This window comes from Eulemur rufifrons, chromosome 7 (assembly GCF_041146395.1).
Source record: "Eulemur rufifrons isolate Redbay chromosome 7, OSU_ERuf_1, whole genome shotgun sequence".
Classification (NCBI taxonomy): domain Eukaryota; kingdom Metazoa; phylum Chordata; class Mammalia; order Primates; family Lemuridae; genus Eulemur; species Eulemur rufifrons.
Genome location: NC_090989.1, coordinates 109,128,193 through 109,155,643, shown reverse-complemented (window position 1 = coordinate 109,155,643; position 27,451 = coordinate 109,128,193). Strand labels below are relative to the sequence as shown.

At 34.7% G+C, this 27,451-nt stretch overlaps 1 protein-coding gene across 1 annotated transcript; it reads left to right on the top strand.

Moving 5' to 3' along the window:
• The first annotated feature begins 294 nt into the window (after positions 1-294).
• CPA3 (carboxypeptidase A3) lies at positions 295-26,274 on the top strand. Its single transcript, XM_069473113.1, has 11 exons — positions 295-373; positions 470-545; positions 3,409-3,533; positions 12,418-12,517; positions 12,621-12,722; positions 13,992-14,093; positions 16,491-16,601; positions 17,517-17,607; positions 18,626-18,828; positions 20,592-20,676; positions 25,591-26,274. The coding sequence occupies exons 1-11, from the start codon at positions 306-308 to the stop codon at positions 25,776-25,778; spliced, it is 1,251 nt and encodes a 416-aa protein (XP_069329214.1). The 5' UTR covers positions 295-305; the 3' UTR covers positions 25,779-26,274.
• The last annotated feature ends 1,177 nt before the right edge of the window (positions 26,275-27,451 follow it).

The window sequence follows — 27,451 nt, the reverse complement described above, 5'->3', positions numbered from 1 at the left end:
TTTACTCACTATCAAATTGGCACTAACTGATCAACACTAAGGTGCTCACATGGTAGTAATATTCACTGGGGGTTGGGGGTGTGGGGTGGGTAAACTCACAATTAATGGATGCATTGTATGGGTGAAGGGCACGCCTCTAATCCTGGCTTGAGTGAGGCAAAGTCATAACATGTAACCAAAGTGTTTGTACCCCCATCATATCCTGAAATAAAAAGAAAAACAAAAAAAGAGGAAATCAGCTGCTCTTCAAGATAAGGGCAGAGGCATAAAACAGGCAGAAGGGCTCCAGGCAGGCAAAGAAGAACATGAGGTTCATCCTTCTTGTGGGTTTGATCGCTACAACCCTTGCAATTGCTCCTGTCCGTTTTGACAGGTAAATCCCACATCCTATGTTCCGGTCTCTGTGTAGGAAGAGGACTGAGGAATGTTTCTTTACATTTAATATTGTTTATCTTTTGCCTCCTTAAAGGGAGAAGGTGTTCCGTGTGAAGCCCCAGGATGAAAAACAAGCAAACATCATAAAGGACTTAGCCAAAACCAATGAGGTAAAGCATTTAGAGGGATATTTTATATTTTCTTTCCGTTTTCCATTTTCTATGAGATACTTTTTTAAATTTTATTTTTAATGCTGACAAGGCTACTAAAGACAATTAAACAGAAGGGGAAATAATGGGAGCTACTTGGATATTTATCCAATGGCTAATACTTCATTTTTTGGTTTTGTTTTGTTATCCCAGACTACTACTTCTGTTTTTTCTCCCAAAAGTTTTGCAAACAATGGCTTCTTCTAGGTAAAATTGTGAAATCGGGAGATGTTCATGATACCTTTATCAGAGCCTCCCTACCGTGCCTTGCCAGTTGCATTCTCCCCACTCCCACCGCTCCTCTCTGGTCGCATGATTTCTGTTAAAGTACTAACTAACTGATAACCTCAAGGTACCAGCTGATATTAAGACGTGGCCCTTTCCAAGAGCAGGTACACTTTAAAAGAAGACTCTTGAAGTTAGACCAGTCCTTTAAAATCCATCAGGCTAAAATAATCATTTTATCATTTACTCAGCTGCTCCTATACACAAGGCACATAGTGCCAGCCACCTTACACAGGCTATTTCAAATTCTTCCATGCATTGGTAGTATCAGGGTCCTAATATAACCTGTTTAATGTAGAAGAATTGAATTTCAAAGACAATAAATTAAATCACCAAGATTATACATCAGATTTAAACCCAGACCCGAATCTAGAATTTATTCTAGTCACACATTTATCTCTACATCAAATCAATTAAAAGTTCTACCTAATTCCCAAACATTTCTCAAATCCATAGTTCACTTTCCATTCTACTGCCACTGCCAAGTTCATGTCCACTCTACCTATTACCAGGACAATTTTGATAGTCCTGTAAGTAATGCTTAGGCTTTTAATCCTGCCTCCCACAAAGCCAAGTCTACGTTGCACACTGATTGCTCTCTCAAGGTATCTCATGTCTCTACTGTCTTTACATAATGTATTTTCTTTATAGCCTTATTTATTTTGTTTGTTTCCACATTATTTCATACCCACCCTTGTGCCTTCTACCATGTTGGTATCAGATTTTTAATAATTTTCTAGTTTCCACTTGAATAAAATCTATAACTCTTAAAAAAAATTCTGACAATTGCATTACTCCATCTGAAGGTCATTACTGAGAGGCAGCCTAACACGGAAAGAATATCTTCTTCAGAGCCAAATGCTTAGGCTGAAATCCCAGCTCTACCCTAGTTCTGTGGCCTTAAGCAAGTTATTCAATGTCTCTGGATATAAATGTCCTCCTCTGTAAAGTCAGGATAATAATCATACCTATTTTTAAGGTTGCTATAAAGACTAAGTTTTGGGTAGCACTCAGAAGCAGAGCTGATCATGATAAGTCCCACAGAAGCGTTTTCTATTGGTATTGGTATGGCAATAAATATCCTTCATGATCTGCCAAACTGCCTGCCTCTCCAATCTCCTGCTCCTACACCCTCTTTCTCACCCTTCAAGCTCCATAAATACCAAAGACTCACCCACCTTGGCCCCAGAAAACTTTTCTCACAAGGAATGTGTTCCTCTCCTTCTTTACCCAGCGAAGTCTTACTTATTCTTCATAATCCAACTCAGGCAGTGTCTCCTATAGGAAATCTCCTCTACTCATCAACTCTCATGACCCAGTTTGGGTTGTTCCCTGTGTTCCTGGAACACGCTGTTCCTTCCCCTGGCATTGGTTACCATGTTGGAAACATGCATGCATGGCTCTGTCTCCTACACTAAACCCCTTGCCTCCCATAAGTCTCTTATTAGCCTCTACAACTGTGGCAGCTCTGTGCCTAATGCTTAATACATGAAATTTCACTGAGCTCTAAGCTCTTGCTCCACGTTACCATGCTAAAACAAAGAACTTTCTATTTACCTTTAAATCACACTACATTTTTCATATGTCCAACTCATGCTGTAGCTCTTTGATCAAAATAAACAAACATATTTGTTGGTTCCTAACAACCTCATATTGTCACATAATTGATTGACCTAAAGGGAGAGGGAGATTCAACTAAGAAACAGCCAGGCAGACTTTGAGACTCCTATAAGCTTGGTGTGTTGGGTGAAAATTGAGCATTTCCTTCACATTTCCCAGACTGGGGACATTTGGTTTCACAATTAAGTATGATTTTGAAGAACCACAAGAACTGGAATCTTCTCAAAGTTCTTTTAGCCTGAATGCTATACTTCTGAGCTCATACACAAAATTTTTGAAATTCTTAGCTAGGGGTAGAGAAACAGAAGGAAATCAGCACTTGTTAAATGCCTGCCTGCACGTCCCAGACCTCATACCTATTTCACAATCTTTACAACACTCCCATTGGACTCTCAGTAGGCCCATTTTGCAGGAGAGAGGATTGAAACTCAAAGAGTCATAATAATTTGCCTAAGGACATATTGCTAGAAAAGTGACAGGGCTGGGAGATTATGCATTCTGTTGGATACAAACCTTCCAGGAATTCTAGAGTTTACAGGGACGTTGGGTTTTGAGGCCTGACTGGGCAGAAAAAGTGATATTTAATCTAAATTCCTAATTAAAACCATATGCTGTGACTAAATCAATTCATCCCCAAAATTGTGGAAGCAAACAAATTAACCAATCCTTTTGACATTGATAGATAAGATGTCCTAAAAAAGTGATTGATACCAAATGTTTTCTTTTCCATTCTCTACTATTCAACAGCTCTTAAATGTATTTGCAAAAATCTCATAAGCTTATTAAAAAAAAGTCCATACCTTAGTCACACTGAGCCCCAAGTTCCTTTCATGATATATAACACATGGTTATTTCTTAATAAGTTTGTGTTGGGTAAGCAAATAAACAACTGTGACTAACATTGAATTCATCTTTGCAGCTTGACTTCTGGTATCCAGATGCCATCCACTATGTAGCTGCTAACATGACGGTGGATTTCCGAGTTAGTGAGAAGGAATCCCAATCCATCCAGTCTGCCTTGGATCAAAATACAATGCACTATGAGTAAGTCCTATGCAAATAATCAAATGTATTAAATACTCAAAGTTTTTGGAACCTTGAATTGAGAGAAAAGTGTAAAAATGAAGCCATTTTTAATTGGACCTCCAAAAAACTGAAGCTCTATCTGTGAGATAAAGTTCACAGTTACTTTTAAACAGACTATTGAAGGCTGCTTACAGAGGTGATAAGATCAAACGTGGCAGCTCATCTTCCATCTTATATTTGCTCCAATCTGCAAGAATGACAATTACCTGCATCTGCCATCTCCAAAACCAGCCCCTTATGAGCCCAGGGCCCAGGTGAGTGGGCATGGCTTAAATGAAAGAGAGGAGAATTTCAAATAGCCAGAGATGCAGAAATGAGTCATTCTAGCCCCACAGAGAAATAAGAGAAAAGTAGAATGTATTGAGCACCAACTATGGGCCATGAACAGTCTGGACCCTGGGGCAAAGCCCAGCAATAAATATCATAAATAAATGCATAATTTAAAAACAAAGATGTGTTTTTACACTTTCAAACATTCAGCAGTTTGATGTACTGAGAGGTCCAGTTTCAACTTCTCCAGGAATTGTCATCCTAGGATTCCCTTTTATTGAGAACTTCACTGTCAGAATACTGCTAAACACTAGTTCTTTCCTTTTGAGCTTGCTATTTCATGACTCCACTACCTGACTTAATGCTTTAACTCAAAAGGGCTTCTTCTGGCTGAGATAAAGATCTTACTGATGTCAGTAATGTTATATTGCAGAGCAGAATTTACTGCTATTTGTCATGACTTCATTGTATTTATGACATTGCTACAATATCTCAAATATATATAACCTCTATTGAAATTAAGCAATTATATAAGGCAAGCAAAAATTCTTGCTCATGATTTTAGAAGTAGCAGGCTATTATTTTTGATAGTTATTGATCACTGTAGTTGTTTTTCCCATTGTTTCAAAAAGTTTGTGATACAAATGTAGAAGTTAATAAATTGGTAAACATAATTCAAAATTAATTTATACCAGCACTTAACCTTTCTTAATTAATATATTGATACGTGTTTTTCATGTTTTTATAAATTGCACCATTAAAATTAGAAATAGATACTTCATAAATATAACTACAAGACCTCAGAAATCTATAGTACATTATGGACTATCTGCTAACACTAGGGTTCAGATGACATCTTGATTCTTTCACCTAAAAGAAATCACCCCTCCACCCTAGATAACCCCTGGTTGTTTTGTCTCTTGATTCACTCTGCAGCCAGTCTTTTTGAATGTATGCCTCACTTACTATACTTTCCACTTCACTTCCTTAATATGGACCTTCCCTGGATTCCTATGATCAACTAATTCTTACAAATTATCCAGCCCAAGCTAAAATAAAAAGTAGTGCTTTGTCCAAATTTTATATAATTTGGCTTGAACAGCAGAGTAAAAAATTAGGTGTTATATTTTCCTCAATAATCTTGTAATGTAGACAAAAAGCTAGTTGCTTAGTATGAGCATGGATAGTAGAGTGAATCATGGTTAGACACCTAGGCATGTGGCCAATATCCTTTCATTTTATCAAATAACTCCCATCAGCCCTTTCTCCTCTTTGGTCCTCTAGGCTTCTCCTAGCCTGAAATGATTCTAACTCAGCTAGAGGTCTAAATCCAGATCCTCACAAATAGTGTGTCTTTCACTTTGTCTCATGCCAAGATAGTGTCTTGCTATCTACATCGAGAATTGAAGTGTAAACTACCTATAAAAATTAGTTTTATCTAATTAAGACATGATTTCAAGAAATTGGCCCAAATCAGCCACAGTTGTAGGAAAGCCATATAATTAGATAGTTACCTTCCTCAGAAATATAAATATGTAAAGTGATCTGAGCAGACAAGAACTATTTAAAATCTTGTCTCCAAGTACTAATTATATAGATAATTTTATTTGCATATTAATTATATGTGTTACTTCATGTCAGTCAGCAACAGAAGAGGGTTCTAAGAACAGAAACATCTGGTTGGACCCAGGCACCAGGCTGAATTAAACATATTAAGAGGCTGGTTTGACACAATGATTTACTTAGACACCCTTCATTAGACAGTGCATATAAACCACTATTTAGTTTAAAGCATCTGTGTTGTGATTTTTTTCAATTTTCAGAAAATTATTAATAAATTACTAAGCCAGATTTTATTTTAAAGTGATATGCTTGCTCCTTGTTTTTACATTTTTACAAAATCACAGAAGTCCAAGTCCAAAAAAACAAATAACATGTATATACTAACAAACCTGAGCAAACTGGTGAACAAATGTCAAAAGGAAAGCACATCCATTGAACTGAGCCTCAGGTACAGAAACCATATTTGGGTTTAGCAGTTAAAAATCCTAGTGTTTTTAATATTTTTCATATTTTAGATAGGCAATCTTTAACATTGTCTTTTCTTCAAAAGTTAAAGTTAGAAAATTAAGAGTTGTTAATGACAGGTAGTTCAGAAAATAACCATTAATATAATAATAAAACTCACATGGTATAATTAAGTAAAATCTCATTAAGATCCACATAAGATTACATGGGAAATGCAAAAGAAATATATGCCAGACCAACACAGTGTTAATCAACACTTCATATAAATGTATAATTACATAGCAATGATCAGACACAAATTTATATTCCCAGTATATAGACAATTCTATCAAATAAGTGTTTCAATCAAACAAATCATTCTAATGTGTCACTTTATTCATTTTTCCTTCTGCTCCACATTTTTACATATTTTTTCCTAAGAGTATAACATGTATATTAGGCCTGCTACCAATGCCTAAGTGTACAGTTAGTCATGGTGAAAAACAGAGGAGTGTGGAAGGTAAGAAAATGAGTTCTGAAGCAAGGCTGTCTGGGTCTGGTGCCATGCAAACCATGTATTAGGTATTTAACATCAACAATTTATTTAACTTCTCTTCATTTCATTTAAATGAAATGTCTACAAAATGGTGATAAGAATGGAACCTATTTCATAGGGTTTTCATGAAGATTGACTGGGATCATAAAATTGTTCTTTGCCTGGTCCTTTACTTCTATTAATGCAGATAAAGAAAAGGTCACTTACACATGTGCTAATATGGGTGTGCACACACACAAACATCACATACACACAGTGCAACAGGGGATAACTAGAGGCTATCACCAGATGCTCCATTTCCTTCCTCGTGAATAAATTAGTGCCTTAAACTTTATCATCCAAAAGTAGTATACCTCAAATGTTGGGAAAGCCATGTTAATGAGTACAGCGTTTGATGCATGGTAGCCCAGTTAGGGAGTGAATGGGGACAAATTGGATCTCGTGGAAACCTGAAACCATACTTTTTGAATAGCCCGTATCCTAGAATAATGGGACATCAGGAAAATCCAGACCAATTTATACAGCACCCTCACAATGGCTCTGTCTCCTTGAAACATCCCTCCCCACTGTACATACACATGTACACACACACACACACACACACCCCCATCAGAGTTTATAGCAGTGACATACACTGGCCCACAGTTCTCCTGTCCTTCTTTGTCACTCTCTAAAAGCAGCAGAAGGGAGCCTTGAAATTGTCAATGTAGAATTCATCTCACCTCTTCTCTGAACCTCTTACCTGCTCCCTGACCTTAGAAGACAGGCTCCCACGAGAGCTGGTCAATTGGGCAAACCTTATACAAGCCTCTGAAGACTAAGGAGAGTACAGGTCTGATAACAATACCCATGGATTTCACTCTTGTGGCGAAAGCATTGTTGCACAATCATTCACAGCTAGGTACTGAAGTCAGACGCCTTTAGATTCAAATCCCAACTCCTGTATTTTACGAGTTGTGTCAATTTTGGAAATCAACCTAACCTCCATAAAACAGGGGGTGATAATGGTACCCAGTTAATCATGTTGACGTCATAAAATGTAAATACAGTGCTGAGCAGAGTGCCTGGCACATAAGAAAGACTCAATAAACATTTAACCATTTGTGTTATTAAATCCCCAGTGATAATTATTTACTCTTTCATCTACATTTAGGGATTTTTTTTAACAAATTAAACAAATTTTGGAGCACTAAAATAATATTTGAGGGAAAGTAATTTGGTTTCATCTGCTTATGCTTGGCTGCTGGTTAGTGGAAGGGCTCATGAAAATAACATCTGGCCCTGGTTCTTAATTTCCAGCCTTAGGCTTAATTTCTAGTCCCTATCAGCAACAATCTGGCACGGTTCTGATGCCCTCATGCAGCTGCATTTGTAGAAAGGTCGTATTTCAGCTCACATGATTTTTTTTTTTTTTTTTTTTTTTGCTACTGTTATCACTAGAACTAAATTGATATGTGTAAGTCTAAAAATATTTTTAGATACAAGCTTCTTGTGACTAATTAATACTGCCTTATGTTACAAATCAATCTTTGGGACCATAAAATTTCTCTTTTGCCTGGTTCCTCTACTTCTATTAATGCAGGTGGAGCAAAAGCCATGTGCCCTCTTTAGAGCTTAAAGCAATTAATATGTCTGTAGTGACCAACCAAAATATAATTTCAAACCTTCGCAGGCTTCCTATGAGTTTTAGTGTCACATGCTCCACCTGATTCCAAAATTGCTATCACAAATTTATTTTCTCAGAAATTCCAGATTTGTCATAAGTCAAAAGCAAAACATACAGTGAATTAGATATAATGTGCATAATGATGTGCTTGTCAGCGCTGTAAATGGGAATCAATATTCATGAGCAGTGCTTGGTCCCATGTGCTAAATAAACTCTAATTAGGAGTATACGGCATGTGTGTTCCGCATCAGAACTTAGATCAGTCAGTCAGTCTGCAAGGAGAAACCAACAAGTAGAGTGCAGCTCTGCAGTGTCACAGCTCATTATCATAAGAAATTGAAGAAATCAAAGAATCAAACAACTACATACCATCAAAGCCTGGTTTAAAAACGTGTCAAGTCTGGAACATGGTTTCAATTTGGTGACTCAGCTTCACTATTATTCTGAAGTTCACTGGGTGCCTAAAGCATGACAAGCACTTCTCAGATTTTACTTCATTTCATCCTCACAACAATCCTGAGTGGCATATTTGGTCCCATTGTAAAAGTTAGAAAATTGAGGCTCAGAGAAATAACTAAACTGCCCATGATCACATTAAGTATTAATAGCCAAACTTGGGTTGGAATCCAAGAATGCCTGACCACAGGTCCCTGCTTCCTTATTTGATAGGATCTATGATGGTGGAAAGAATGCATGATACTGTCCTAAATGACTAGATGAACATTAAAAACCAGACAGCAGTTTCCCACACACAGGATTCACTGCTAAAAGAAGAAAAATGCAAGTGCATTTCATTACCAACAGTAAGATAATGCCTTCATTTATATGGAGTCAAAGGGAAATAAGATAATCTAAACAAAATTGTTCAGATGAGTACAACTTCATATAATCCTTTCTTTTAAATATTTTTATTGAAACATTTGCATTATTAGCTACAGTTTTCTGCCCTGCAAAATGAAGTATATTGAATATAGTTTACCTTTAGGTGGAGGATTATCATGATAAATGCAAATTTTCATACTGTGCTATGAGAGAATGACATTTTCAAGGGCCACCAAAGTATGTTCTACCATTTAGACCTACATCAAGAGACCACTGACCCATGTTTGCTAAGTCCTTCTGTCTAGGTAGTTTTACTTTCCTTATTTGTTTTTCTGTCAGCCATTATCTACTGATATAAGTGTAAGTCATTTCCCTTATAGCCAATGCATTCCTTCTAGTTTAAATAAGCTTTTCAGAACTGTATCTAAAATAAGAGGAACAAGGGGAGGATGCTTGTAAATCTTTTACAGCTATAAAATAGTATTTAACATACTAAGGAATCTAATAATAAATTTTAATGCAACCACATATCAATGGACAATAATTTGATCATATAAATAGATACTGCCATATTAACCTCAAAGTGGCATTCAATATCAGACTTAATGGTGAAAGACAGGTTTTCCTATTGAAAGCAGAAAAAAAAAAAAAGAGAATGCCTTCTTTCACTGTTATTATTTACCATTGTTCGGACAGTTTAGAATGCAAAAAAGTAAGGAAAAAAGAAATAATTATTGGAAAAAAGTGGAAAGTATAGTTATTTGCAGAAGAAATAACTATACAGAAAGCCCTAAAGATGTAAATAAAAATTCTTAAAAGTAAAAAAAAAAATAGTTTTTTAAGCTAATAAAGTGACTAATAGATAAGTTAAACTAAAGCTATTAGTTTTTTTAATATATCAATACCAATTCAAAAATGTAATGGGGAAAAAAGTTACTCACAAGACTAATAAAAATATATGACTAAGCAATCAAAATATGCAAAATTTTACTGAAGAATCAAAAAGAGACTATATTATGGTCCATTAATAAAATTCTTTTCATACTCACTCATAATTTAATATAATTTCTATCAAAAGCCTAGGTTACTGATGATTCTAATAATTTCTAAAGTGATTTTGATAAAACATTTATTAAAAACAGGTGAAAATACTCAAAAATTTTGAAAACAAGAATAAGGAGACATTTTACCTGGTGTTATATTCTACTGTAATTAAATATGGTTTGATTCTTACTTGAGCATAGGAAAACAAATTAATGAAGCAAATAGAAAATCCCAAAACAGACAAAATACATAAAATAAATGTATATATGATGAAGATGGCATTTTAAAAAATAAATATTAAAGTCAGGCAGTTTGCATTTAAATTCGCAACTTCGCCACATACAAATTGTGCATATTTAAAGTTTCTGAGCACTAATTTCCCCATCTATGAAATGGTGATGATATTGATAAGAGTAAATAAAATAATGTATGTAAAGTAGTACCTGGCCCATATTAAACAAATGGATAAATCCCATTAAATAGTGGCAAAGGACTTGAACAGACATTTCTCAAAAGAGACATACAAATGGCCAAGTATATGAAAAATGCTCAACATCACTAATCATCAAAGAAATGCAAATCAAAATCACAATGAGCTATCATCTTACCCTAGTCAGAATGTCTATTACTACAAAGACAAAAAAAAAACTCATTAATAAGTATGTGAAGAAAAGGGAATTCTTATATACTGTTAGTGAGAATGTAAACTATTATAGTATAATTACTATGGAAAACAGTATGGAGATTTCTCAAAAAACTTAAGCAATCCCACTGCAGGGTAGCTACCCAAATGAAAAGAAATCAATATATCAAAGGGATACCTGCACTCACATGTATATTGCAGCACTATTCACAATAGCAAAGATATGGAATCAACCTAAATATTCATCAATGGATAAATGGGCAAAGAAAATGTGGTATGTATACACAATGGAATACTATTCAGCCATCAAAAGGTATGAAGTCATATCATTTGCAGCAACGTGGATGAAACTGGAGGTCATTATCCTAAGTAAAATAAGCCAGGCACAAAAAGTCAAATATCGGAGGTTTTCACTTATATGTGGGAGCTGAAAATTTGGTCACGTGAAGGTAGACAGTGGAAAGATAGATAACGGAGACTGGGAAGGGTGAGTGGGAAAGAGGGGAAGGATGAAGAGAGGTGGGCTAAATGGTACAAACATACAGTAAGATAGAAGGAATAAAGTCAATGTTTGACAGCAGAGTAGGGAAGACTATACTTAACAGGATGTATTATACTTAGGTGATAGACACCCTAAGTATCCTGTCTTCGTCACTACACATTATATACATATAACAGAATTTTACATGTATCCCATAAATTTCTATAAGTAAATTTTAAAAACAAACAAACAAACAAAAACCAAATGGACGTCTGAATCCAAGGGAAAATGTAATTAAGCAGTTGGATGTGTGAGCCTGGCGTTCGGGGGAGAGGCTAGAGTTGGAGATTCAAGTATAAGCAACCATCATGTGAGCATTAGAGCCATGGGACTCCATGAGATGATGAGATGAGATGACTCAGGAAGAGATGAAAATAGGAAGAAGCTGAGGTATAAACCTCTGACCCCCAACATTAGCCTCCCAAGGATTTTTCCTGCCTCTTATTTCAACCCCTCCAAATCATCTTAACCATTTTCTAGATCTATAACCGTAGGCAAGTTGTTTCAACACTTTGTGGCTCATTTTTCTCATCTAGTAAGACAAGGAAAATAATCTCATGTGAAGACTAAATGAGTTAATAAGGTACATAAGGAGATCAGAACAATGCCTAGCACATGGTAAGTGCTAAGTACCTGCTTACTTTTATTATCATTATTAATATTCATGTTTCTCCCAGCTCTCAAAGTGTGAAATTATAAGGGATGGTCTGTAGATTTGTGCATGAAAATATGCATTGTTGCCTGTGTTGTGCATATGTGGAATGCGTGTGTGTGCTGGAGAAGGATGGGGAGTACTATAGTATTACAATACAAGCCACACGTGTAATTTAAAATATTCTAGTAGCCATGTTTAAAAAGGAAAAGGCAACAAGTGAAATTAATTTTAGAAATAGATTTTACTTAAGCCAATATATCTGAAATATTATTTAACCCATCAATATAAAACTTATGAGTGGGATATTTTACATAATTTTTATACTAAGTCTTCACATTTTAGTGTGTATTTTATATATACAGCAATCTCTGTTTTTGGAAAGCCCCATTTTAAGTGTTCTGTAGCCACTCGTGGCTAAAGACTATCATATTGAACAGCACAGCTTGAGATAAATGAGGAGATCAGAAGCCAGACACATGACATGTTTGGAGGAGTCAGATAGAAAAGAATAATGAAGACACGGAGCAAACTTGATTAAAGATAGAGGAGAGGGAAGAGAAATTTTCTGCAAGTGAAAGATAACTGTGTTTTTCTTTCCCATGATAAAATGTGTATTTTATCATTCCCCTGTCAAACAGAATCCTGATTCATGATCTACAAGAAGAGATTGAGAAACAATTTGATGTTAAAGATATCCCAGGCAGGCACAGCTATGCAAAATACAATAACTGGGAAAAGGTACAGTATAAAATGCCCATACTTCAAAAAAAGTTACCCTCAATATTTATTGTCATTTTGTTTCCTTTTATTCCAATTTCTCAAAATTTATTTTGCTCTTAAGATTGTGGCTTGGACTGAAAAAATGGTGGATAAGCATCCCAAAATGGTCTCTCGTATTAAAATTGGATCTACTGTTGAAGATAATCCACTATATGTTCTCCAGGTAAAAAATAATTCAAGAACCACTGATTCTTCTTAATGTTGAAAAGCATGAATTTAAAAGTTACTTTGTGACACAACTGAGCTAATTTTGAGATAATAAAAAGTACTGTCTTATGAAAGAATATTTAAGCTCTAGACATCCATTTAAGAATAGAAGTGACAGGTGGTTTTGGTAGAACCAAGAAAGTGTCTGAATAAACATTTGTCAGAGATTGCACAGTGGACAAACCCAGAAAAATATCTCATCCCACAGCTTTATTACAAGAATTTGTGATATCCCTGGTGTATAAAACCGTTGCTCATCTATTAAAATTCAGTGAAACTAATGAATGAATGTCATGAAGGGAATTTAAATATCATAGACTCACAGGACCCCAGAACAGTATGTTAGGCATTTCAACACCATATCGATGGAAGGGTGAGTTGGCGGGAGAAGGGGCAATGAAGAGAGCTGGCCTAAAGGGTACAAACATACAGTAAGATAGAAGGAATAAATTCAGTGTTTGATAGCAGAGTAGGATGACTATACTTAACAGAAATATATTGTACTCAGGTGATGGACACCATAAATATCCTGTCTTGATCTCTATGCATTATTTACATATAACAAAATTTCACATGTACCCCATAAATTTCCTTCTATAACAGAGCTAACAATTGCCCTTCAGCTGCTGCTGGATATTTGTACTTCCTGCTCCCTGAAGTAGCCCCTTAATAACTGGGAAGGCTGTCCTTACCCTGAACCCTCATTCATTAATTATCTTCAAGCACCTAAAACAAATCTTAACTCTCTTCAAAATGACAGCCCTTCAAATATCCACTACTATTCCGCCTCCCCACTCCAAGCACAACACAAAATTTCCACTCCAGGCTAAACATCCCCAGTTTATGAAACCAGATAAATAAAACGAAATGGCAGAAAGAGAAGTCACTTTATAATTTATTTCTCAGAACATAGGATGTTAGCAATAAAATAAGAAAAACAGTAGACTATGATTTTTTTAAAATCCTAAAAGCTGCCCTAACACTAGGAGATATTTTTGAAAAATATATAATGCATATATATGGCATAGATTCATAGATTATAAATTATGTATAGACATTTAAGAATACATGCCATGGTCCTCCCTGAGAACAATATGTGCATGCACAGTTCTCATTCAACAATAGGGTGAAAGAATTGCTTTGAGACTATGAATGAATTATTAGTTGACAAGGGATCAATGTGTGAGTTCATGCAAAATAATATCTCAAGTTTATTTTTAAATAGATTGGGAAAAAGGATAAAAGAAGAAAGTCTGTTTTTATGGATTGTGGCATTCATGCACGAGAATGGGTCTCCCCAGCATTCTGCCAATGGTTTGTCTACCAGGTAAGGGACTCAGAACACTCTCACAATTGTCCTTTGACTGCCAATTCTCAGCACTTCCCTGAGTGGAGGCACTCCTTCCCAAACGTGCAGTTCCACTTAACTAGAAGAGCCCACACTTGGTGCTGTCAGGGAAGAAATGCTGTGAATTTTACTCAACATTGCAGTTTTTATAAAATTGACGCCTTCCCTTCAAATTTCTTGAACCCCAGCTGAGAGTTTATGAAACTAAAAAAGCTTTTTTGGGGTATGATATGAAAATTCTTCCTATAGTCACGTATGGAAAACCTGAAACCACCTTCATATTACAACCTACAAATTTTACCTTTCTTCGGTAAGCTCAAAACATAGATCCTTCATTCCTTTTTAGATATTTCAATGGACATGTATGTACTTGGAATTTTCAGACTTAAATTTCCTTTCCACATGGGCAATGTATGTAACCTGCAATTCTGTATCCCCCATAACAATAAGATGAAATAAAAAAAAAAAAAAAAATTTTGGCCGGGCGCGGTGGCTCACGTCTGTAATCCTAGCACTCTGGGAGGCCGAGGTGGGCGGATCGCTCAAGGTCAGGAGTTCGAGACCAGCCTGAGCAAGAGCGAGACCCCGTCTCTACTAAAAATAGAAAAAAATTATATGGACAACTAAAAATATATATATAGAAAAATTAGCCGGGCATAGTGGCGCATGCCTGTAGTCCCAGCTACTCGGGAGGCTGAGGCAGGAGGATCGCTTGAGCCCAGGAGTTTGAGGTTGCTGTGAGCTAGGCTGACGCCACGGCACTCACTCTAGCCTGGGCAACAAAGTGAGACTCTGTCTCAAAAAAAAAAAAAAAAAAAAAAATTTCCTTTCCAAGTGAACAATAACTCACCTTTTTAAATCAAATTATTGTCCATTGATGTGTGGTTGCATTAAAGTTTATTATTAGATTCCTTAATATGTTAAATATTATTTTATAGCTGTAAAAGATTTACAAGCATCCTCCCCTTGTTCCTCTTATTTTAGATACAGTTCTGAAAAGCTTATTTAAACTAGAAGGAATGCATTAGCTATAAGGGAAATGACTTACACATATATCAGTAGATAATGGCTGACAGAAAAACAAATAAGGAAAGTAAAACTACCTAGACAGAAGGACTTAGCAAACATGGGTCAGTGGTCTCTTGATGTAGGTCTAAATGGTAGAACATATAAATAGATACTGCCATATTAACCTCAAAGTGGCATTCAACATCAGACTTAATGGTGAAAGACAGGTTTTCCTATTAAACACAGAAAAAAAAGAGAATGCCTTCTTTCACTACCATTATTTACTATTGAGAGTTTAGCCAATGCAAAAAAGTAAGGAAAAAAGAAATAATTATTGGAAAAAAGTGGAAAGTATAGTTATTTGCAGAAGAAATAACTACACAAAAAGCCCTAAAGATGTAACTAAAAATTCTTAATAGTAAAAAAAAATAGTTTTTTAAGCTAATAAAGTGACTAATAGATAAGTTAAACTAAAGCTATTAGTTTTTTTAATATATCAATACTATAATAACCAATTCAAAAATGCTATTGTGTTCTGATTCCTACTATCTTTTAACTTTCTCTTTCTACGACCTTTTGCACATAACACACTGATGGAATATACATGACAGTGGTTTTCTGGGCATGGATACTTTCACTAGGAAAGAATCTGCCAGTAGAACCAACTTACCCCTGCAGTTGTTTTAGCTCTCCCAGCTCAGCACCAAGAGCTCCCCTTACTTAACCTATAAAGGAACACACATTATAAGGCTACAAAAAAAAAAAAAAAAACCTCTTGACTCCAGTACAGATGTACCTGGAAGGGATTTTCCAAGAGTGGTGAGAAAGACATTAGGTAGCCACAGAAATTCCAAATAATTAGAAAAAATTCAGTCAGATATGCGAAAAAAGTTGATTGGTCAATCTCTAAATTCTTGAGTATTTTATTAATAGAAATTTTCTTCTTTAATCCCCTTTATAACTATTTTATGAATCCTCTCCAGTACTTCCATATTCCTGTGCATACAGACTCAGTCTACATTTATGCAAAGGATGTGAGGGAAAGAATCCATTTAAAATAAGCTGTACTTCCCACTTGGCCTCCATTCTTCCTGTGAAACATCTCACATGCTACATTTGGGATGTTATAAATCTCAATAATTAAATGATCCTTTAAAGAGTGTTCATTTTAATTAATGTCACTAGTCTGAATAAGTGAGGCTTTTTCGTGTAACCTACATAGGTGATTTATTTTTGTTCATTTTAGGAAAAATATGTTTGAAATTATGTGACCTTGGGCAAATGACTCAAGTTATTACTATTATAACCACAGATCCTACATGGTAGCTAAACTTCATACCAATAGCTTAATTTTTCCTATTCCTACAGGCAACCAAAACTTATGGAAAAAACAAAATTATGACCAAACTCTTGGACCAAATGAATTTTTATGTTCTTCCTGTGTTCAACGTGGATGGATATATTTGGTCATGGACAAAGGTGCTGTTCTGTACTTTGATTTCCATTTAAATGATACATTATTTACTGGCTTTAATGCACACTGATTGTTATGAATTAAGTTTAAGGTTTGGGTAACTAGTTAATTTCAATTCAGAAAAGCGTATTTTTTAAAATCTCAATTCAGACTAAGTCAAGTACAATTTCCTGATTGCATACGTGTCCTTGAAATAATATGGATTTTTTGCAGCTGAAGATAGGTATGTGGAAAAATGAAAGAAGGCAGTAATTATAAAGGAAATGTATTATTATATTATATAATATGGCATTTTCTAGCTAAGAATGAAAGTCATTTAAAATCATTATGAACACATTGATTTCAAAGCAAAAGTCATTGTATTCCATCAGTCTGGAACAGGATTTAAGATGAAATCATTGTATCAAATATAAAAGAGAAACATAGCTATCTATTTGTCTTTTAACAGACACTTTTATAGCCCTGCTGTTGCTAAATAAAATTAATACTGAACTTTCAGACAGATACTATCACAGCAAGTTCTTTCCTGAAAATTATGCTCCAACAGTCACAATTTGACCTGCATTATATCTGAATCTGTAAATGGTGAAAGATGTAACAAAGTTATTGTTAAAATTATAGGTAATTTCAAAACATCGTTGATCATTTTCTAATACTGAGACCTAATCAACAGTTTTTAAAACTAACAATTATTTCAACAAGGCCTAAGAATATTAATATTCACATATTAAAAACAATGTTTCTGAAAATATTACAAATTATAAGAAAATAATATTTTTTCTTTATAATAAAGGGCCTCAAGTTAACTAGATATATTTCAAATAAAGCTGTAGACACCTGCAGAGAGAATCTGAAATGATCAAATTGAAAAATACAAACTGATTTCTTATGTAAACACCTTTTTCATTCAATACCGGCAGAACCGCATGTGGAGAAAAAATCGTTCCAAGAACCAAAACTCCAAATGCATTGGCACTGACCTCAACCGGAATTTTAATGCTTCGTGGAACTGTAAGTAGTAGACTTAGTCTCAAGGAAAATTGCTATAAAGAGCATTTAGACACCAAACTTAGCTAAACCACCTAATTATTTCAGTAAGAATAGGTATTCCTTGAGTGACTGTTAATTTTCTTATCTGTAAAATGGAAGGTAATCATCACTACCATTGAAGGATCATAAATGTGTTACTGTGTGGAAGGAAATGAGGAAAGAGTTGTTTATTAAGCCATCTCTTACTTAATATATCTGCTTGCTAAAAATCAGGCACAATCCAGAGTTACAAAAATTCAGATAGTCTGAAGAGAGACCTCAGGTCCCTCTTCCTCCTTCCTTCCTCTGATAAAAATTGAGAAGTATCAGTGGTTAAAACCAATACATGAGTGGTTCTTCAGATGTTTAGTGAAAAGAAACATTTGGGGATAAGAAAGTGAAGAAGTTTAATGGAAATACGATGATAAGCAGAGGCCTGGCTATGTCAGATGATATTTTATTATCACTTTATCATTACAAACTTTCAAGGACAAATTACCACTCCCCCAATTCATACCTTTCTTCTATGACTAATTTGATTGAAAAATCCCAGCTTTTAGCTCCATTCTGCCATAATGAATATGATAATAGCAGCTGCTATCCCTAATTAACAACTTCCTGCTAAAACAGGCTGAAGAAACTCAGCCTCAGAGAAGGGAATTTACACCACCAGACCCTAGTGAGTTAGAGCTGGGGTTGAATTGGACCTGGGATCTATCTGGCTTACAGCCTGGGCTACTTCTGGTGTGTTGTTCCTATGGCCCTGGGAAAGGAAGGGGAAATAAACAAAGCTAAGAACATTCCAGGGGGCTAAGTCTCTTACAATCTGACATGAGTGTGCAAGGTTAATCTGCAGTGACTATAACACGAAAGACATTGAGGCAGCCTTATAAACATGAGAAGCCAAAATATTTAAAACATTTTGTAAATCCACTTCAGAAGAGGCAGAAGCTACCCTGATGGAGAGCAGACTGTGATCTCCCACCCATGTCTTCTGCAGCCTTTCCTGACACCAATAACCCATGTAAGGAGACGTATAGGGGCCCCGCACCAGAGTCTGAGAAAGAGACAAAAGCTGTCACTGACTTCATTAGAAGCCACCTGAAATCAATCAAGGTTTACATCACCTTCCATTCCTACTCCCAGATGCTATTGTTTCCCTATGGATATACATCAAAACTGCCACCCAATCACAAGGACTTGGTACGTAGAAAAACGTCTGTGGTTTATGCTTTGATATCACCATTGACTTTCAGTCTGTTCTTCATTAACTTGGGTTATATTGAAAGAATTTCACATTTTAATACCAAAGAAAAAAAATAATGAAGAGAGTTCAAATCATTACCTTTAGATTAATTTTTCATTTGATAAATTACATAGATAACAAAATCTTTCAATGTGATTCCAAAAAAAAAACAGTAGGAAGAAATGTCTAGGCCCTCTGCAGTAGAATCTATTACTGCACAGCTTGTGGAGTTTAACATATCCCGTGGGTCATACTGTAAAACCATACATAGCAAAAGCCTAATAGAAAGCAAAGACATTGCTAATCCTGTCTGCCAGACATCAGATTTAAGGAGATCCATTGTATTTTTATCCTCCTGATCAACTTGGAAATTATATCAATTATTTGACTAGCCAAAGAAAGAACATAATAAATGTTCTTGAAGTTTCCTCACTAAGAACACACTGTCTTCCCAAAACTCTGATCCATTAAGCACCATTTTCCTTTCTGTGAAAACTAATTTGATCACGTGAACTTTGGGAAAAAAACAAAAAACCCTGCATAAGGGTTTCAGTGAATCACAAGAACTGACAGGGTGAATGAGTGGATAGTTAGAGAAATACTTTAAACTGCTGTACAAGAGAAGAAAGTAGATAAAGTTCAGTGTCCCAGATCCACTGAATTGGCAAATGTAGCATACCCAGTAAAAGCTGTGGTTCAAATACTACCTCATAAAATTTTTTTTTTAATTTTAAAAGAGGTCATAATTTTCATTTTTACCTCAATCAATTGTATTTAGCACAACAGCATTTAATTTTAATTGGAGCAGATATTAGAAGCAGTCATTAAAATCAACCATGTATACAAAACAAAGAAAATATACAAGCAATATGTGGCTTATTGAGTCATTTATTATCCAATCTAGCTGAGAATCTGAACCCATGGGTTTGATTAATTTATGTAAAGCTACAACAACACAATTTCAACCCACTCTTAGGAAAATGATATTATGGATAAAAAATACAGTTACACAAAAAACCACTTTAAGTAAAATAAGAGTTCTTACATGGCAACTAAATTAAAAAAAAACTTATTACTTGGTTATATGCGTTATACATATAGTCTTTTAAAAAATCTTCATTTGGAGTGTAAATATGTTATGAATATATTCCATTTAAGTTCCTCTGACAATCATTCTTATAGCATAAAACACTAACATGAATTAAAGATCATAAAATGTCACTCGAAGAGAAACCCTAATTTAACAACTATTTTAAAGAAGCGTCAACCACCTTTCTTCCCTTGGCATGCTGAAGTTAGATGAGTGTAGAAAAAGTGCTGTGGTGATATGGGACCTATTAAAGACATAGGAACAAGGAATATGGTCTGAGAAACTGGAGAAACTGACAGAAGAGCCAAATATCTGAAGCCAAAAACAAATCTAAGAGGAAGAAGAATGTATAACTTAAAAGAAGAGAATGAGGGAAGGAAAAGAGAAGGAAAGAGAAAAAAGAAGGGGTAGAAATACAAAATAAGATATGGCATTACTGTATATAATTGATTGCATACTTAAGAATCTTCACAATTACAACATATATTGCTGAAAATGTTTCTCAATAACCATTTATTTTATTTTGATTATCAAATGCCAAATAACTAGTACAATTGATCTTTAAATCCTCATTAAATTAATAGTATCTGCATAATATTCTATTATTCCACTCTAACCTTCTCTCTCCAGGCCAAAGTTGCAAAGATTACCACTGATGTTCTATCAACTCAATATGAAACCCGCTACATCTATGGCCCAATACAATCAACAATTTGTAAGTTTTTCCCATTATTTACTGTGTCCTTTTTCTCTAATGATTTTTTAATAAATATTAAATAAAATTATAGAATTTATAAATTAGGGTTAGTACATCTGTCATTGCTAATTTAAATTTTAGTTTTCACAGGACATTCTGAATTATGTGTAGCTCTAGGAGATAGACTCTGCCCCTTTCTTGGGATAAGATTTTTCTAGAAACAAATTTTACTGAATTTTTACAAGGTTACAACATCAACAGAAGTTACTAAATGAAGATAAATTTACAGTTTAATTCATCCACCTTCCTGTTTCCCACCTCTATACCACAAGGATTTATCCTCACAGGAACTAAGAAGAATTAGTTAGAGTGGAGTCTATGGTTTTTTTGTTTGTTTGTTTGTTTGTTTGTTCTGGTAACAATAAATTTTTCTTTTCATTTTATTTCAGAATATTACAGGGGTACAAACGTTTTGGTTACATAAATTGCTTTTGTACCATTTGAGTCAAAGTTATAAGTGTGCCCACCTCCCAGATAGTGTGCACTGTACCCATTAGATGTGAATTTCCCCATCCCCCCTCTCCCCTCCCACCTGCTTGATTTCCAATGAGTGTTATTTCCATATGTGTACATAAATGTTGATCAATTAGTACCAATTTAATGGTGAGTTACATGTGGTGTTTGTTTTTCCATTCTTGTGATACTTCACTTAGAAGAATGGTCTCCAGTTCCATCCAGGTTAATACAAGAAGTATTAATTCACCATTTTTTATGGCTGAGTAGTACTCCATGGTATACATATACCACATTTTATTAATCCACTCATGTATTGATGGGCACTTGAGTTATTTCAACATCTTTGCAATTATGAATTTTGCTGCTATGAACATCAGAGTGCAGGCGTCTTTTTCTATGCTTTTTTTTTTTTTTAACCATTTGACTTTCATTGGACTATTACTTACTTGGCCTTATCTCCATGCAAGTACAGTCTTTCCCTAGTTCCTGGTGGGATAACAGATAAATAATCAGTTTTAGCCACTTTGGTCATATAAATCTAGTTTCTTGTCCTTCTCACTCCTTCTCATTATGTTCAGCTGAAATCTATACGGTGGGCTAGGAAAGGAGATCATGAGGTTTTAGTTTTGTCACTTTTGTTTTATATTCTCAGCACCACTTCATACTCTTCACTATTTTTAGACTTTTGTTGTCTTTGTATGTTTCTGAATTATTGACTTCTTGGCCTTGATTTTTTGGTCTCTTATTCTACATATAAGGAATCAGTAAATTATTTCTGTAAATGGCCAAACAGTAAATAGTTTCAGCTTTGCTAAAGGTATGGCCTCTGTTGCAGCTACTCAAACGGGGCATCGTAGCTCAAAAGCAGCCACAGACAGTAAGTTAGCAAATGCTCATGGCTGTGTTCCTATAAAATCTCATTCACAAAACCAGGAGGCTAGCCATAATTTGCCAACCCCCACATGATATACTAAAAAGTACCTACAGGTTTTTTATTGAGTCTTTTTTACAAGTTAGGCATTATGCTTAGCCCTTGGTTTTCACAATCTCAATCCTCACAACAATCCCATGAGGTGTACAGTACTATTTCTCAATTACTAGTAATTGGCAAAACTGGAACTCAATTCTAGATTTTAACAAAACCAAAGCCCATGATCTTGCCCACTGTGTGTACTGCTTTTGCATTTGGTTTTCATAGCTGAAATATCCAGGATTTTCCATTTTCAAGCAACAATTAAAATCCATTTGTCACCAAAGACCATTAATTCAGATCCCAGGAAGTCAGACCATTTTGTGCTCTTATAGCAAACTCCTATTGAACTTACTGTAGGAATACTTTAGTGAAAACCACCTTTTCTCCAAATCAAGTTCAAGCTTCAGTTCTTAGTCTCAAACTTTACACAAAATTCCCAATGAGACTTTTAAAGGCAAAGATTATGCTTCAGGTCTCCCACAAGTGCAGGCCACGGAAAAACAGCAGAATTAATTCCCATAAACTTGTCAGTGAAAATGGTGTCCTGGCTTATCCAAAAGCAGTGAATGTAGGTTGAAACCACAGCAGAACTGGACCAATGATACCTGATATTTTTAGCATGGAGACTGCCTTTTAACGTTTAAAAATGTCTATTGACAACCCTACCACCACCAAACACACACTCATATTTTAATTATACTTTTAAAATGTGTGCATTAAAAAAGTAAATATGTGCATATGAATCCATGGATTCCTTGTAACAACTCTGCCTGGCCACAGTTTATAAATCACTTCTCCAACCCAAACCAAAAGTATAAACTTGGAACTAAAAGCCTACATCCTCAACAATTGCTATGGCATTTGGAAAATACTGAATTTGTTATCTGAAGACCTATCCTTAAACAATGGCTAAAAGAAGCTCTCTGAACAAGAAGGACAAATAACAGTAGAAGGCTTAGAACTGCAGAAAAGAAGGAAGAACAATGGCTTATGAATAAATAAATAAATAGATAGATAATGATACATAAACTTTATCCTCATGATGATTGAATCAAAAATTATAACTCCATCTGATGTGATGCTCAATGTACATAAACAAGTACTTAAGACAATTTTATTTAAAAAGTGATAAAGGAAAAATGACCTAAGTGAAATTAATATTTCTTTACCTCACTTGACATAGTAAAATGTCAATACTAGTAGACTGGAATAAGTTATGTATGTATATTATAATACCTGGAGCAACCACTAAGAAAAGTATACAAGTGATATACTCGAAAACATCATAAATAAATCAAAATGAAACCCTAATAATGTCAGGCAACCAAGAGGAAGATAAGAAAAGAGAAATAGAGGAATGAAAACAAAAAGAACAGACAAAAATCAAATAATAAAATGTCAGAGTTAAGTCATATTAATATTACCTAAATACACTAATTAAAAGACAGAGGTGAGCAGAATGGATTTTAAAAATTATAATTCAACAATATGCTGTCTATAAGGAACTCACTTCAAATATAACAATATAGATAGGTTGAAATGAAAAGGATGAAAAAGATATTCTATGTAAACATTAATCAAAACAAAAAGGAGCGGCTACATTAAATATCAGATAAAGTAAATTTCAGAGCAAAGAAATTTGCTAGTGACAAAGGGAAATATTAATAATGATAAAAGGGTCAATCCACCAAGACGACAATGATCCTAAATGTGTATACACCAATTTCACCTATGAGGCTTCTGCCAATAATTTCAAATTTTATTTTCCCAAGCTCCTTTCTGAATGTCTGATTAATGCTAAACATATCCCTTTGTCTTATTTTGTCTTTTCTTTTCTCCATCCCAACCTTCTCTGAGTTCTTGTTTCTGTTAACAGTATATGATATTTTTTTAGCCACCAGAATGAAACAAATTATTTTTATCAAGTCCCAGTGTTTCTTACACAGAGCCCCTCAGTGCTATTCCCAAAGTGGTGACTCTACTCTACTTCAGGCTTTCATTTCACAATACCTCTAACTGGTATCTGCTCTTTTCAGTCCAAATTAACTCTCCTAAAGTACTAAAATTGCTTAGCACCTCCCAAAGAAAATATAAAAACCTGGTCCTGATTTACAAAGTTTTCTAAACTTTACCCACAAACTCTCACTGTTTCCTTTGCTACAGTCCAACTGGATCTCACTAGCCCTTAAAAATGCCTCCATTCTTTTCCATTTTTGTAGTTCACTGGCCAGAATGCCTTTCTTCCTTCTCCACCTGGAAAAATATTAGCCTTTCTTCAAGGCTCTCCTCAAATACCACCTCCATCATGAAGGTGGTATTTGAACTGGCATTGGTCATGAAATGCCATCCTCTTTCACCAAGAATGTTCTCTTTTTTCCTTTAAATCTTCATAGTATATATGGTATATATATGTATATCATTCCTATGGTGCTTAGCATATTCTGATCTGTCTCTATGGATTTGCGCCTTGATTTCTCTCCCCTTCTTCATTTTTGTACCCTGTACTACCCACCCTCTCCAGTGCCAAGTAAAATGTATTGTAAATATTAAAGATTTAATAAATATTTTTTTACTAATTTAAGAGCCAAACCTCTCTTATCATCGAAATATTATAGTTCTTCTTTTCTTTCTTCATCACAGCTTTTAATTCTTATCTTTTAAACCTAAAATGTTATCAGTGAAACTCAGTACTTGTCCTAGAACATAAATGATTTATGTACAAAAAAATCTTTTCTATTATGTAAAGCAAAATATGTATGCATAAATATATTTATAGTGTGTATATATATTCACTTGTATATTTATATAACCTCTAGATGTGTGTATACATATAGATGTGTTATATGTATATAACCTCTAAATATGTGTTTATATTTCTACACTTTTTACCAAATAATAACATCTTTAATAAAATTTCATAAAAATTGACAAGGAAAATTTGGATTAGGGGTTAAATATATCCTTAAAATAACTTAAGTTTTATTGGTCTTTCAACTGTAAAATAGTTTACCCTAGCAACATGAATAACAAGAGACCTAAACTACTAGAAAGAATACAATTTTGTATAGTTTTCCTTGGTGGCTTTCAATTACTGGTGACGACTCCTCAGCTGGGAGTTGCTCAAGCTGCTTGTGGTGGCTTAGAGCACCTCCATCTGCAACAATGTGTGCCCAGGAAATAAATTCAATTTAACACTGACCCAACAAAAATGTAACTTTTAAAATGTGGCATGTGTTTAAAATGTGTTGTAGATTCCAAAGTCATAATGATGTTTTACTATATACTCTGTGCTATTCGAACTACTACTCTCATTCATTACTGCAATTAACTGTACACATAATTATTTTTATTGCTAATTTTACTTTTACACTAGTGATTTCCATTTTAAGAAAAAAACATTAACATTTGTGTCTAATTAAATATTTACTGCTTATGTTTTGCAGACCCAACATCAGGTTCCTCTGTAGACTGGGCTTACGACCTGGGCATCAAATACACATTTGCCTTTGAGCTCCGAGATAAAGGCAAATTTGGTTTTCTCCTTCCAGAATCTCAGATAAAACCAACCTGTAAAGAGACTATGCTAGCTGTCAAATTTATTGCTAAGTATGTCCTTAAGCATACTTCCTAGAGTGTTGCCCTCAGTTTGGAATAAGCCAATTAATCCTTTTTTGTGTATGCCTTTTACTAGAAAAATCAATCTTTAATTAGCCCTAGATGCAGTTTCCACATCACCTGAGTAAATCCTTCTCTTGCTCACTTAAGTCCCATGTTATTGTTCTTTGCTTTTATTTACTCTCAGCAGCACCTTAACAAAGTAGCTTTAACTATTTTTCTTTGCTCCAAGGAAAGATTTAACCCAGTAGAAAGCACTATTTGGAGTATTCTGCAAGGTGATACACAGTGGGACACAAGAAAGAAATCAAAACCTCAGTTTCTCCAGAATCAGATTTTTACATGTGGCTGCATCATTTCATGTGCTAATATAATAAAAAATAAAATGCATTCCCATGCTTTAAAAATGCATCTTCTGTTTCTGATAAACCATTCTTTGTATTTCTCTATAGCATTAATAACCAAAATTAATGCCTCTCATTACATAACATAAAAAGAATGTTTTCAATTTTGAAAAACACAATTTTCCTATTTTTTTTCTGATAGAAGCAGACATTGTTTATATCTTCAAAATAGCAAAAAGATGTCATAGCAGGAAATAGGATGGTTCATGCAAAGATAAACCTGTGCCTTAAACAACCAATCCTGTTCTCATCAACATAATGTACACTAAATTTAAAATAATTTAACCTGCCATAATCAGTAGAAAGTACCTATCAAAACGTCTCTTGGCAGTTACAGACACAGCCAAGACAGTCTGGTCATCTGTGACCTTGCCCTCCTAAACTGGTGGAAAGGAAGCCTGGAAATGTATTATAGGTTGAGGAAAGAAAGTCAAGGTGATCAAAGGCAATCAGAGTAACTTGTTACTTTTATATCATTTATATTCGTATTGTTCAAGATGGTATTACAAAATACCTTCTTCCCAATATTGATCCCTCAGTGCTTGATCAAGTGACAATAGTGGCAGTGTCTACATTCCTGAAACCCAGAGCACAGAGATGCCCACCACAAGACTGACCAGGATTTGTGCAACAAGTAAACAGTTTCTTGACTTCCAGTAAACATTGTTCTCAGAACACTCTGGATACAATTTTCAAGGATCCTGAAAGGTTCTGAGAAACCAAGTCAATAAACAACCTGGGACATTCCTCATGAAATTTGGGGGCCCATAAAAGAAAGGATGGCTTCAAATCTATAAGATGATGGTGTTCTTGATGGTTATGAAGTAAATAAAAGTTTCTCATGCCAAATTGTCTAGGAAAAACAAATGTAAACTAACAAATTTGCTTTACAGGTGGAGGAGGGGAAAGTGACAGAATCAAACTTTTCTTTTCTAATTTTCTTACTATTAAATTCACTCAACAGCATTGTTTCATATTTTGAAAATGTGTTATTTTATAGCAATGGTCTAGTATCTGAGACTACATCTCTATTATATGAAATAATGAAACATCTTATTGATTATTTTTATAATGCTAATACATAAGTTTCCAGAAAGCATTATAACTCCAAACTGATTTTTAAATGTCATGTCAAAAGTACTCTCCCAACATTCTACACTTTGGGCACTTCTTTGACCACAAAAGGGCTCACTGGCTAAGTGAACATTAGGCTTACTGATAAGAGTTTCTGTTTCTCATTTAACACAAACATCTATGTTTGATTAGCCTTAAATGAAAACAATAG